The following is a 14,544-nucleotide window of genomic DNA, read 5'->3' on the forward strand; positions in this document are numbered from 1 at the left end:
GTTTCAGGGTGTTTCGGTTTGATTTTTAAATCTTTTTTCTGGTTGGTTGTGTTTTTTTAAAATATATTCAATTATAAGAACCAAGCAGTGCCAGTTGATGTAGCTCTATAGCATATGGTACACTTATCTAAGCAGGAAGAGAATACTGCAGTTGTAACATTAAAAGTGTAATTGTATTAACTTTTTCTAAGCCTAATATCTCATTGAAATACTAGCAATCCCCCCCGTTCAAAGTATTTTCAAATTCTGTTCTAGCATTAAGCATCATAAAAACAACAGATGCATACCTGGCATCAGACAATTATAGTCACAAGAAAAAAAAAAAAAAAGAGAACACAGTACCAAAACACTCAGGGATAATTTTCTGAGCAAATTTAGCAAGAAAAGTAAAAATCCTGTCATCTGATAATTAAGTAACGCCAAAGTCAAACACATAATATAGCCTCTTCTCCACAGAACAAATACTAACTTGTGCATACACACCATCACAAAGAATATGGAGAATGGAAGTCTTACTGTATTATTAAAGACTTCCTTTGAACAGAGCATTATACAATTGAAGTATACATATAATTACTTTTCTTCTCAAAAATAATTTATAGGGCCATCATATTATGAACTAATACCAATAGTAATTTGGTGAGGAAAAAAAGGAATTGGAATCTGCATTTCCACAAGTAATGGAAAACCAAAGTATGGTTTTAGGAAAAAAAAAAAAGGGTTTAAAAAACATAGCTTTAATATGAGTCATACTTCTGTTTAAGGGTAATTTTCTAATTTAAGTTTATTTACAGGGTTTTCACTCTTAAGCCAGATGGTGAAGAACCTCAGTCATGACAAGAAAAGAGAAAAGGAAGTACACAAACCCAACTCCCACTTCTGGACCAAAGAAGAATGAGAAGAAAACATTTGCAAATGCTACACAGATCAATAACAATTGCAGGTTCATCTGAAATAGTATTTGTCCATTTTCTGTCAGGAATATTTCAGGTTTCTATTAGTACATTTGTGTAATTCGCTACTTGTTGCTTTTTCATTAATCTTCCAAAGCCCATCCTAGAACCAGAGCTTTTGGGGCCTTTTACAACTTGCTCTTATCACTGCAATCTCACAGCTCCATCTGTTTAAGGCAGATTCGCTGTGATGTTGTTTTGTGATGCTGTTCTGACAGTGATGTTATGGGCCAGTCTGACAAAACACAGGGCATTTACTTACCATGTGATTTCAAGTATTTCTCAAACTTTGAAAGACACAGGAGTAATTCAAAGCTGTATTTGAGACTTAGGCAGCTGTAGCGATCTAACAGTTCTGTATATTGTTTTATTGTTTAGGCCTCGATAACTTAATAAACTTACACAGTGGCTTTTATGTCAAGCTAATTAAAACTCCCACAAATCACGCAATGCAGTGGCTTTACAATTCTCCTATTAGTAAAAGCTTTGAGAAGGAACTTTGCTTTATTTGAGGAAAGACATCTAACCATTTTATCAGAGTTTAAAATTTGCTTGATCAGGCAACATGTTATTAATCATATTGAAATTTCAATAAGTGAAAAGAATATATATTTAGATTAAAATAACAGGAGTAACTCAAGACAACTTCAACAAAGAGATTTTGTTGCAAAATCCACCATAAAAATTCCTTCCGCATGCTATACTAGATATGACAATGGAAAAGTAGAGATTCAGCCTCCTGCTGATAGAGATAACTGTAGAATTTCTCCTCCATTTAAAGAGGTACATTTCACAATAAAAGTATAACTACACTTTGGTCACTCTATAATGACAAATTCTGTTTCCAGAGAACATGCCAGCTCATTTCTATTTGAAGTACACTGGATTCTAATGGCAAATTTGAGTGCAGAACATTCTCTAACATTCCACTATAGAAAAACTAGGACACTGCAAGTCTCAATTTCTTTCTTCTCTGAAGGCTGCCGTGAGGCATTACTTGCACATGAATCACCACAAAATACTAAAATGCCATTCAAACCTTTGTGTACCCTGAGCTACTTAAAAGATTTAACTTTGGAAGTACTGCAAACAGTGCTATTAACCCTTACAAACAGATAAAGCACAGCTACAAAAGCATCACCACACAACTGCTTTTTGTAAGAAACAGAGATATACCATCATAGCCTCTCTGGGTTCACAACAGCTGGTGGCTTCATATCCCTCAAAGAAAAAATCTGGAAGAGAATGTTTTTGGGCTGCCTGTATTCCTTCATAAGGCAACAGCATAAAAAGTAGGAAAAAATTAAATCATTCCTCAGCACTATACTAAAAGGCACCAATCTATTAAATGCTGTTCAAAAGCAATTGCTACTTCATGCCCCTAGACCATACCCAGCTTAGGACAGACAAATATTTACGGAAACAGATGACTGCCAAGAGGAGCTGCTTGGGAACTTGACAATGAAAAATGACATCTGTTTAGTCCTCTGCATGCCCACACATTTTAATATCTAATTATAGAGCTCTACTTAAAAAAGCCAACATCTTGAACAGATGTACCACCCTAGGAAATGGTGTGAAATCCTCCTCCTGAATGTTGCAGACAAAACAGTAAGAAGATGATTTAGTTAAGCTTTGGCTAAAACAAAAGTATTATTTTCAAGTAAGCACACTACACTATTTTTATTGATTTATCTCCTCTTCATAAACTATAACCAAACTAGGATGAAGTCAACTAACAGTAGGAGTTCACACTATGAAATTACCATGCTTTGCCGTATCAGTTCTCAGACTTCAGTATTCATCCCCCATTTAGCACGAAACTTGGTAAAGTGCTTTAATGGTAAAGTAGCATGTCTGAAACAACCCAAAGGCCTAAATCCAGCTTCCAAGAATAAGGCAACTAATACATATTATGCAGCTATTATAACTCTATCCCCCAGTTCTGCTTTAGGGCAGTAAATAGATCTAATGCCGTCTACAGAAAAAAAAAACCCACAATACAATAAAAACAGACACCCCCCTCCCCCAACAAATGAATAAAACCCCACAACATCTAAACCCCAAACATGTAAAAATTGACACAATATTAAAACATTACTATTCTGGCAAGTGATGAAAACCTCAGCTATCAGTTTTAGGACACACCTGTTTTCTACTGAGACAGCTACAAAAACTAATCATGTAAACAAAAATCAAATTGAGAAATAGACAAGTGCCACGAAGTGGGAAGAAGAAATGCACCCATGCGATGCAGATAGCACACTTATGGAACCCCATAATATCAGGATATTTCAGCAAGAATTTTACCCAGAACACTCATCTGCCTTCCCTAAGATGAGACAGGCAGATGCTTTTAGACTTTCCTCAAGAGTCTCAGCCACAATTTCCCACAGGTAATGGGGGTCAGTAAATTTATTGTGACACAATACATAATGGGTTTCTGTTTTGAGTTTAATAGTGAAGAGCATCAACTAAATCTTCCTACCTTCTACATATCATGTAGAAAGTTTCTTGGGAATTTAATGAAGCCTTTGGAAATCTCTTCAAATATCCTCAAAAGGTGTTTCAGCCTGCAGATCTGCCTGTTTCAAGGCATCTAAGGGTTTCTCTTCACTCAATAGAGAGGCAGATTAAAAAACACCAAGACACGTAAGAAAAGCATTTTAGATGCATTTTAGAAAGCATATATGCAGGCTGGAGCAAATATTTTACTAGTTATCTATGATACACTGAAAATATATAAACCCTCAAGGGGAACTTTACAGCACGGATATCCATGATGCTAGGACTGAAAGTTCCTCCTTGGCATGCTGTGACAGCACACAGCTCCTTAAATGTAAGTCTGTGGTCTGTCTTCAAATGAGACCTCATAGCTAGGAATGCCATGAAAGCAGAGAAAAAAGAAAATTTACCAAGTGAGTCAATTTTTCCTCTGCTAAGGATATCACTCTGCTTCCGATGGTGATTAAAAAGAGAAGTAACACTGAATGTCAATAACTACTTATGCAGTGTTGCAAGCTGAGGCATAAAGGAGAAAAGCATTTATAAACTACTGATGTTATTTACTGCTAAGATCATTCTCCAGGCTGTCAGGGTTGGGTTTTTTTATGGAATATTTATCTTCTCAGAGACTGCCTTCTTTCAGATTCATAACATAGCTGTTTATTATTTATAGTGTGACAGTACTTAGATCTGCACTGAGGTCTCTTTGTACTAGACTGAAAAACACATAAAGGTGATGCCTGCCCCAGTTATGACTAGGATGAGAAAATACTTTCTTAAGGGCACTTCAACACATGTCTCCAGTTAAGCAAGGTCCTGGCTTGTAAATAATACTGTTAGGACAGTAAGTACCCCCTTTCCCCATTTTACAGAAACAGGAAAAGGAAGAGAAGCTGTCTTCAAGCCTGTTTGTTACTTTAACAGATTTATTACCAAAGATATCCCTTCTAGCACTAAGGAGGTAATTCCTTGGACACAATGTCAATACTACAGTGAATACTGATGATCAAGAGTTTTACATGCTCTGACACAGTTTGACAGAAATTCTGAGGAAGAGTAGAAAACAATATGAGTACTAACCAAAAGCAAGTGCTCTTGAACAGGGAAAACTAGCATGCATGGTTTAATTATAAAAAACACCACTTATTTTATTTAAATAACCTGGCAACTGTTTACTGGCAAAAGGCAGATCAACTCATTGCATACATAGGCCAAACAGATGGACAGAACTAAATTTCATGCACGATTGAGCTTGAATGGATTCAAACTGGTGACCTAGAAAATAGAAGCTCTCCATAACATTTCTGCAAGCAAATCAAATCCAGTGCATACACAATCCACTGAGTCATTTAAGGAAGTGACAAGATAACTGAAAAGGATTACCTATGAATGTCTGTTGTGCCTGTGAATTTCCCCCTACCCTTGGGGAACACGAGTGAGGGTAGTTAGATGCATTAGCACCCATTTTCTTCAGTCACTCAGGCATTCCGCCTGCTGGCTCTTCAATGTATAATCCCATAATCCTTTATAAATCTTCAATCCCAGGTCCAGCATTCTGTTCCTCCATTTCTGAAGAACAAAAACACCAATAAGGTACTTCATTATTTGTCACTAAATGTTACGTGATTTAGATAAAATAAACCCAGCTTCCAACACACAGTATTTTCTTAAAATAAAATCTCAAACATTTTCAAGATAGCCTTTTATTTGAATGATTAAACGAACATCAGAAATATTATTTTCCCCACAAAAACCTGTAATTTTCCAAACTATTCACAAATCATATGATAAATTGCATCACAGAACAGGATGGCTATCAAAATTTTAGCCAAGAAATTTTCAAGAAGAACTTGGTCTAGACTAGGTATTCTCCTTTGACTATACCTAGAAAGACTTTTCATACATGTTTATACCTATTCCCACATGGTTAAAAAATTCCAAACTGAATTATACTGATAGAGAAAGCTAAATAAGCCAGTCCTATTTGAGATTACACCATCACCAGTGATTTCAGCTGCATTTTTATTCATAACATTTATAGAGTTCTCATTCAGTACTGCTTTTCAAATTTAGACATGAAAAGACCTAGATGTACTTTTAAAATAGTAAAAATAAGGCATTTAAGGATTCGTTAAATGGGTTTTTTTGGGCATTTGAAAACATCTCAGAAGTCAGTTCTGAGGTAATTTGAACAAGGATTCATTGCTAATGTACAACAAAGACATTCTAATTTATTCCAATATTATCAGCATTAAAATATTAATACTGAAAATGAAAGTTAACACATGAAGAACCACTACTGTCAACTGAACACTTGTGCCCCCTTCCAAAATACAAAAACGAAGATAAAGAGTGATACAAAGGTCAAGTCTATACCAAGAATCTTTTCGATTCCCTTAAATATTGTGAACACATATAGATTTGCTACATGCTTCTGAATTTTCTTCCTTTCTTGGTAGTCTGTGGCATGATAAATTGGCCAAGAAAGTGACATGCACGCGTCACTTCAAGTTTTCAAGGACACCTGCAGTGCAGATCCTGGGGAGCGTGAAGTGAGAGACAGGCCAGGAACGAAAAGGCTGCAAATTGCTGCACAGAGGTGAGGGAAACAAGTGCTCCAGGATTTAAGGGCTGGGTACATGAGGAGGAAGAGTAGGGAAGGGTTTGAAAACCTGGCTTTTCAGACACGGTTATCAGGTAGAATTGCTGCTCTAGCGTGTGCATATCCCAGGGTGGCCTCACACAGCTGCAGCTTGCTGAGCACTACTGGAATCCTGCTAAAGCAGGAGACACAACAATAAAACCACCACAGCAGCTTTCAAGCCAACTTGAGCCAACCTACAGGATTGTAAATGAGAAAAGGGAGCTCCCATGCCTGCCCTCCCTAGCGAGATAGCCTGGTCACCTCAGCTGTGTACAATCTTGAACTTGTCTCCACGCAGATTCAGCTTGCTACATATCAGGAAACAAAGATAAAATACCCACCCACATGAACAGAAGCCTATTCAGGATGAAGACAGAACCAGAGCACACACAAAACAGGCACCATCACACCAGCAAATACCAATAATTCTCGGCAAACACAAGCTGTTGGATCTGTTCAGTCTTAGCCAATGCATGCACTCATTTTCTCCCTTGTGCACAAATAAGCTATTCAAAGATTACTGAACCCATATGGTGCAGATCTCTACTTCATTTATGAAAAACTTCACTGACTTAGAAAATAAATTCATCAAATCAGTGACACTCTAAGTGATTTTTGTATGAACCAAGAATACCTTGCTTAAATGTGGTGTAAATTTCTAGATGGAATTAGTTACACCCAGGACAAACTTTGTGAAGGTAAAAGTCACCTTTCAGTTTGAATGCTAACTTGCTCACAGGTAAAGGTTAGCAACCTGAGCAGACATTCCAGCAATTTGTCTTTTCTCATCTAAAATTGGACTTGGTTCAGTTGAACCTGAGTCCTGGAATAATGCCATTGTTATTCCACTTTTCTGCATTCAGCTGTGGTGTGATAACTTGTCTATTAGATGTCTACTAATAGTTTTCAGTTCTTCCTGACACAGAAAAGAGCCCAAGAGCTAAGTAAAAGAGGGAAGAAAACAAAAAAGTGTTGAGCTTTTCTATTTTTATATATGTAAGCACTCAATACTTAGAAACAAGTCCCAGGTTTGAAGTTAGTATTTTCCACCTCCTTTCACTTGACAATAAATACGTGCCAAAAGATGGAAGGAATGCAATCAAGGAATACACACAACTGTTCAATACCATTAGCAGTTAATGCTTCAATTTGCAAACCAAGATTTAAATAACCTCAAAAAGGAACATCATAAAAGTTTCCTAAAATACACAATAGATAAAATTATTTTATTTGGAGGCTTATCACAATAACATTGTTACACATTAAGCCCAAGTGAGTATTGTGCGGAATGAATTCACTCTCTGAATTTAGAATGCATAACTTCCTTGCACTGCTAAGTCACGTGTATTCAGGCTGATTTCTTAAGAGTATTTTGCATCTTGAACATTCTGTAGTTCATGAAGTTTATTTGGCTCCTTGGCTCAAAGCTGATCATAGCTTTAGGTCCACTACTGTCCTTAACCTCATGTATCAACTGAAAGTACACTTCTTTTATTTTTTAATACAGCGCTAAATTTTACAAGATAATATTATATAACCTGTGTTGCATTTCCCAAAAAATTCAGCTAGTGATGAACTCTGCCCTGGAGGAAGCCCCACTTTCCTCTCTTCATTCTCATAATCACTTCTCCTACCTTTTTTCTTCTGTTCCAAGTATTTTGTAAACCAGATAAACTGACCCACGTTAGAGCCAACCTAAACAAAAAGCTGAATCAGTATCAGTCACCCAATTTGTTTGTTATGGCACCACGTGAATACTTGCAGTACTGCATCTTTTAACAGCAAAGTGTATTTGAACCACTCATGGATTTAGATGCCTTTTTTTGTTTGGTTTGTTTTGTTATTGTCCACTTCAGCCTCTGTACTAAACACTGTCTACCTGAACAGCAGTTAGTCTAGCATATAACTAACTAGCTGAGACTAGTCAATTCAACTCAGATACTGCAAGAATGCCAAGTCAAGAATGCAGCTTCTCCACAGTGAAAGGCACTTGTAAAAGAAGAGGAACATAAAAATGAAGAAAAAACCCCAAACCACAGACAATTAGATCTTTAGTTGCAAAAGGAAAGACAGATTTCATCTTTTCTTGCAGAAGTTGTCCTGAACACTGAAAGTTCCCTTATTTCAGTTCATCTGAAGAATTTTCTAATTGCATTTTAGCTTCAGAATACAGCCATGGAATTTTGTTTTAAAAACTACCATCAGGTGGACTTTTTCCTTCCTTTTTATTGAAAGCCTGCATGCATCCCCATAAGCATTACCAAAATGAAACCAAATTCAACATCTGCTGACCAACTGAAACAGTTGTTGAGAGCAGTGACGCATGCACAGATGTGTTATGAACATACACACGTACACAAGAAGAGTTAAACTATATCAAAGTTTGTTTAAAATAGTCTGTACTGCAGAACAAGTATATGGAGTGTGTTATGCAAAATGAGGAAGTTAATAAAAACCAAAATTACCACCCCGAATCCTACAAAACAGCATAAAAATGACTTTGAGATTATACCAATACTCAGAATGAAATTTAAAATAAGCACAAGTCTGGTTAAAGGTTTCAGTACCTGAAATAAGTTCCCCAGTCTTCTCAATCTTTGTCACACTGAACCTAAAATCCTAAGAACCTAGGTGACATGCATCTGAGATATCTGGGCTGACAGCCAGGTATTCCTGGACTGGGAATTTTAATTTAACAAAAAGTACAGAATGGACTTTGGTTAACACTAACACTTTGTTTATAGCACCACTCAATACAAACGTTTCATAAAATTTCCTGTAAATCACTGGGATCCAATTAATATATGGGTTAGGTAGGGAGTGCTACAACAGGTTTTACAACCATTTGATTTTCCCCCCGTAAAATTTTAAGAACTTTGTATTTCTTTTGGAGTTGCTGCCATGGGATTATGCAACAGCATAATACTAAAACTAAAGTAGGAAATTATGTCAAGTACATGCACATACCTGTACCAACATGGTATTTCAGGTTCTCACTTTACCTAACATCTTTTAAATTTATTGTGAGTAAATAATAACTCAGGGATCATAAGAATAATTTATTCATGTTTGCTTAGATTTTTATCCAGACCAAAAATGCTATGCTATTTTCCCCCAACAGCTCATTTCAAGTAACAAGCACAACTTTACTGCAAGATGAGATTACCAGATCCAGCAATAAAAAGCACCCACACCAGTAATGAAACACATCAACTAAATTTCAGTGAGGACAAACTTAATTCCATAGGAGTTAGGTAGATAATAACTAAAACTGAAAGAACTCATGAGAATGGACCTTGCTATCATGCCCAAAGTACATCCCAAGAGCTTGCCTTAACATCCTGAACCTGCCTCCAGCAGAACAGTGGTCTGGTGACCAATAGAGAGCCCTGAGCCATCAGAGAGTGATCCAGGAACAATCCCATGTTCAGAAGAAGAGAAGGAACTCCCCATCCACTGAGAAGTTTCCCAAGCCAGCCTTGGCCATGCTGGTTGTTATGCAGTATGTTGCTGGAATTACAAGTCAACAACATCCAAAGGCACAAGCTCTTAAAAATGACTACAAAGTTGCCTGTGCCCGGAGTTCCAACTGCTTGTTCAGATGTGCATGGAATATCTACCTCATTTTTCTTACTGTGCTACTGGAAGGTGGCTCTCCAAGTAAGAAAAGTTGACAGGAACTGAATGCTACCTGTCCTGACCTCCCTCTTTTTCCATGGATGAGACACTCAGAGGTACTGGCACACTCTCAGATTTTGTGGAGGTAGAGTCTACAATCTTGAAAGCGCACATGCTAAAGGACTGAATCCATATGGGACAGTGTACCTGAGAGAAACTGTAACTGGCAAGTAATTTCCTGTTCAAAGGAAACAACTGAAATTTGAATGCTCAGTTGATTATGCATGACACACATGCAAATCCACACAAAGCCTATTCTGACTCCTTTTTATAATCCAGTCAAGCAATCAACCTTTATCATTATTCAAAATTAACTGGATGATACAATAGTAAGATGCAACTGAAACAGCTGAAAGGTTGTGGTTTGGATAAGTTCTGTACAAAAATAAGAAATGGATAATGTTCTTTTTGGCATGGGCTAACGAATCTGTATAATTTCATTATTTACTGCATTGGAAAGACAGAAAGAAAAATCCAATAGGCAAAACACCAGAACTTAAGCCACATCAGCAGTTAACCAGCTCAAGAGGGCAAGAAAAAGCAGATATAACTAGATTATGAAAGTGACTGCATTACTCAGTGCTTTGCTGAGAATCATGTGTTCCAGCTATCACAAAGAACCCTTTCTTATAGTTAAGCATGAAATTTAGAGCATTTTTCTTCCATGAAGTAGTATGCTTCTCCATCAAGAAGTTCTTTCAAAATGAGGTGATAAGAACACCACAATAATCCTAGCTTTTTATTTCTAGATTTGTTGAGAATCACTGGAGTGAGTTTTATTGGGGAAAACCCACCAACAAACAACCTGTACTGATTTTCAACCTTTTCTCCGAGGAATCAGAGTGAAAGTTAAAAGAACTACACTCTAATAGAGCACAAAGGTGTGTCGTCTTGAAGATACACAGACTTCAGAAATTGAAAACACTGAGCAGCATTTCAACAGTTGAAAAAAACCCACAGAACTTACAGGAAAAAACCCTCTTTTCAATGCTGTATTTGCAAATAGCGCTTAAAGTAATATTTCTGATGATCAGTAAAGTGATTTCAAGTATGATATGAACATGTCACATCATAGAAGTAAATAAATAATTTCATTAACAGGGACTGACAGGTCAAATTACTAACAGCAGTATGGAGGCAGGGAACATCAACATATTTTTACTCCTCTAAACACAGAAAATTCCAGCAGCTAAAAAATTCAAATATACAAAACACACAGAGACTAACTGAATTACACCAGTACAATCCTGCATGGAATAGGCTGCTCCTCCCAAGCAACTTAAATGTGTTCATATACTGGCAAATACATTTTTATCTCTCTACATCAGTGATTCTTCCAGTTGGTTGCAAAAACACGCTAATTAACCAAAAGTCTATTCTGATTGATAACATTCATATGAAAGACTTAACTAATGCTCCTGAAGATGAATTCAAAACACTTCTTTCAGTCAAATGAGCAAGAGCTCATTTATGGCCCTCTAGGACTCTCTTGAAGTGAAATGACAGCATGTATTCTTCAATGACTCTCCATTTTTTCACAAGTTAACTTGAAAGGAACATTATCTGATTTAGATAAAAAACATCATTAAATCTACTTTATAAGAAAATCAGAGAAATGCTATCGAGCAAATCTTTATCAATATCACTAAACAGAGTAATTAGGTATGAACATATCCATTTACAGGAAAATGAGGATAATTAATTTTAGCCAATCTAGAATAATTGCAGCATAGACTGGCATACTGTGATAAATTTGGAGGAGTCTAAATGTGTTTCAAAAGACCTCTTCTCAGCAAAAGTTACCCACATGCTTTTTTTTTAAGAATGGCAAATATTCTTTGGTTTAGATGGATGAACACATCAGTTGGTTAAGACAGAAAAAGGAACTTCCAAATTACAGGCAAAGTACCTCAGAAAAAGGAGCAGACCTTGTTTTTGTTTTGTTTTTAAAGTAGTCTCCTTTTATTCTTTCCATCAAAGTCTAGGCCAACACTTTTGTCAGGCAGTGACCTAACTCATGGAGATTTCAGCTACATTCAGCTTTGGATACTGAGGTCAAATACCAGGCTGGTATGACTGCTGCCCTCCTCACTGTGTCTCCAGATAATGACTGTCCATTATTGCAGCAATATCCATGCTCACCTGTTCCTTCCCCCTGGCCTGGAAGAGGCAGAAGTCTAGGAAAAGCAACAACCTTCCACATGAAACTCTACCACCTTGATACAGCATATTCCATGGGTTTCTTATCCCTGTACCCTTTATCTGGCAACAGGATTGCTGCTTCTTCTGGAACAGGGCAAACAGTCTTTCTTCTCTACAGTCTTCTACCCCCATGGAGTTTTATTCTATTTAGTCTAAGAGTGCCCCCCAAAGATCCCTGTCTCATTGAGAAAGGGAATTCCTCCTCTTGCTCAAGCTGTGACCCAACCACAACAAAAAATCCAGTTTTCAATTAATAAATTCATTAAGATGGGAAAATCTTGGCTCAAACCCCAAACATATGGAAGATCCATATACCCTGCAGTTTTCCTTGTACTGGAGTAATTTTCCCTTTTTATCCAGGCCCAATTATTTCACAGAAAGCCATTTACTCTGAATGAGGACGTGGGAGCTTCCTGTATACAACAGTGCTTGTAAATTCAGTGCACAGTTCCATTCACACTTCTCTCAGGATATGTTGCCTCTGAGAGTGCATCAGAGTCATGAAGAGGACAATCCCAGACAGTGTGCTCTGTACCTTCAGTAGGCAAGCAGCACCCATCCTATCTTATGACTTACTATTTTCAACCCATCTTCAAAAAAGAAACCTTTTCATCACTCAGCTTTAGTTCCCTTAATAACTTCCACAGCCTGAGTCATCTATGGTGATGACACTGCTCAGGGTTTTCACAACAGTAGCTCCAACATCAAAGCAGATTAAAACTCTTGGACCCACATAGTGATCAGCCTTTCCATATGGGTGGCCTCTTTTAATAATCAGATGAAAAAATCACTTCTATCTTAATTTGGCTGCAATCAACTCCTCATCCTGCCAGCTAGTCATTGTATCAGTAATAACATCTTGTGGCATTTCTGTTGCTTGGAATGTCATTCCTCATGACTACAGTGTTTCTATACAACACTCTCCCTTTATACTCAAGCTTCCAAGATGCTTGGTAACAATACACAGCTCATCTATTTCCACTGAAACTGCTGCCTGTGGCTAAAAAATGCTATTACCAATATTGCCGTATATCCAAAACATTTTTCTCTACACTTCAGGCCTTGATACACCACCATTCCTTTTCTTCTGTACCATATCCTCTCTGTGGGTCCTTTTGTCATTACACAACAGCAATTTCACCCATTCAGCCTTTTCTCTTTGATAAAACAATTTGAAGTATTGGCTGCTAGCATAATTTCTTACACATTTAACACTAACGGGTATATCTATATACAACAGAAAAACTGGAAGGGGCAACATGAAAAGGTGTGGCAAAGAACTCAAAAGGCAATCTAGTCCAGTCCTTTCATGAAACATCAGGAATTTTATTAAAGAAATACTGATTTTCCTCATTGAAGACAACATTAAGTCAGAGCCATAAAACTGACTCATTACAGCTACAGTCTGAATACTTTTGACAGTAAGCCACAAGCCACGACAAGTCCTGCATCCAACAAAACCACAGCTGCAATCTGGATTTAAAATGCATTATTTGGTGTATACAAACCCAAGCTGGTTCACCAACACTGGTTCCACGCACATTTCCTCAGCGCCAGTGCCCACCACAGCTACCACCAGCATCTCCCCAAAGTTCCTCCATAGGGTCAGCAACTAAACACAGGTATACCCTTCCGTGAGATTTTTTTCCTTCCCAGTGTAATTAGCTCCCTGCAACAGAATGGCTCAAGGAACACAGATGATGCCACAAAGAAGGAAGAACAGCAAGAAAAGGTTACTTTGCTCCCCACAATCAAACACAACATGCAGTTTGACTAATACTCAGTTGACACAGCCTTCAAAAAATAAACATTCCCAGTCCCCACGCACCTATTCCTGCAGTAGAGCTGTACCCTTCATTGTAGCAGACATTTGGAAAGCCATGCAAGTCCTGGCTGGACCGTGTTTGTTTTCAGTTGATCCTTCCGTGTGGCTGCTCCAGCCATTGCCCAAGTACAGCACTGCCTCAATCTCCATTCAGCCAACTACCACCGTCAATGTAAACCTCTTACTTTAAGTAGGCAGCTATAAGACCACTTTTGCAATAGGCGTTTTCTTCTCCAGAGCTCCGAAAAAATTTACAGTAGGAAAAATCACTTGCAAAGCAAGGACAGTCTTAGCAGAAAAAGACAATTTAGACAACAGTAGCCACTGTAGGATTCACCATGACAGTGCTCCCTGTATCTAGGTGTCTGATTGCTGCTTCTTCGGCCTGTACTTATTTTCCTCTGTATTTGTGCAGTTTGTTCCCTCCTCAATTAACAACACTTCACACAGCAGCCATCACTACTAAAGAGGTCCATGGGAGTTGTTGCTTTTTAAATGCTTAGAGATTTTAAACTTGCAGTGACAGAATATATGCATCTAGGTATTGCTCATATAGGAAAAAAATATAAAGCCAAGCCTATGTGAATTTTAGTATATTTCCCTCAATCTGGTGAACTAGTCTGACAGGGAGAAGCTAACTGCATGCAGGACTCACTGCCTGTCAGCTCTTCACAGGTACACCAGGGTGATCTGATCCTGCCACAAAAGCCAAACTAACAGGGAACTGTACTTTTCCT

The 14,544-nt window shown here is 37.6% G+C and overlaps 1 protein-coding gene across 3 annotated transcripts in view; it reads right to left on the bottom strand.

Annotated features, from left to right (window-relative positions):
• The window catches only part of BTBD7 (BTB domain containing 7), a 52,035-nt gene that overhangs the window by 28,142 nt on the left and 9,349 nt on the right, over positions 1-14,544 (bottom strand). For all 3 annotated transcript variants that reach the window (XM_015629901.3, XM_015629900.3, XM_033515350.1), the window contains exon 2: positions 4,842-5,027. In XM_015629901.3, the coding sequence (XP_015485387.1) occupies positions 4,842-4,923 (82 nt within the window). In that variant the 5' untranslated portion in view covers positions 4,924-5,027. The remainder of the gene's footprint in view (positions 1-4,841; positions 5,028-14,544) is intronic.

This window comes from Parus major, chromosome 5 (genome assembly GCF_001522545.3).
Source record: "Parus major isolate Abel chromosome 5, Parus_major1.1, whole genome shotgun sequence".
NCBI classification, from domain to species: domain Eukaryota; kingdom Metazoa; phylum Chordata; class Aves; order Passeriformes; family Paridae; genus Parus; species Parus major.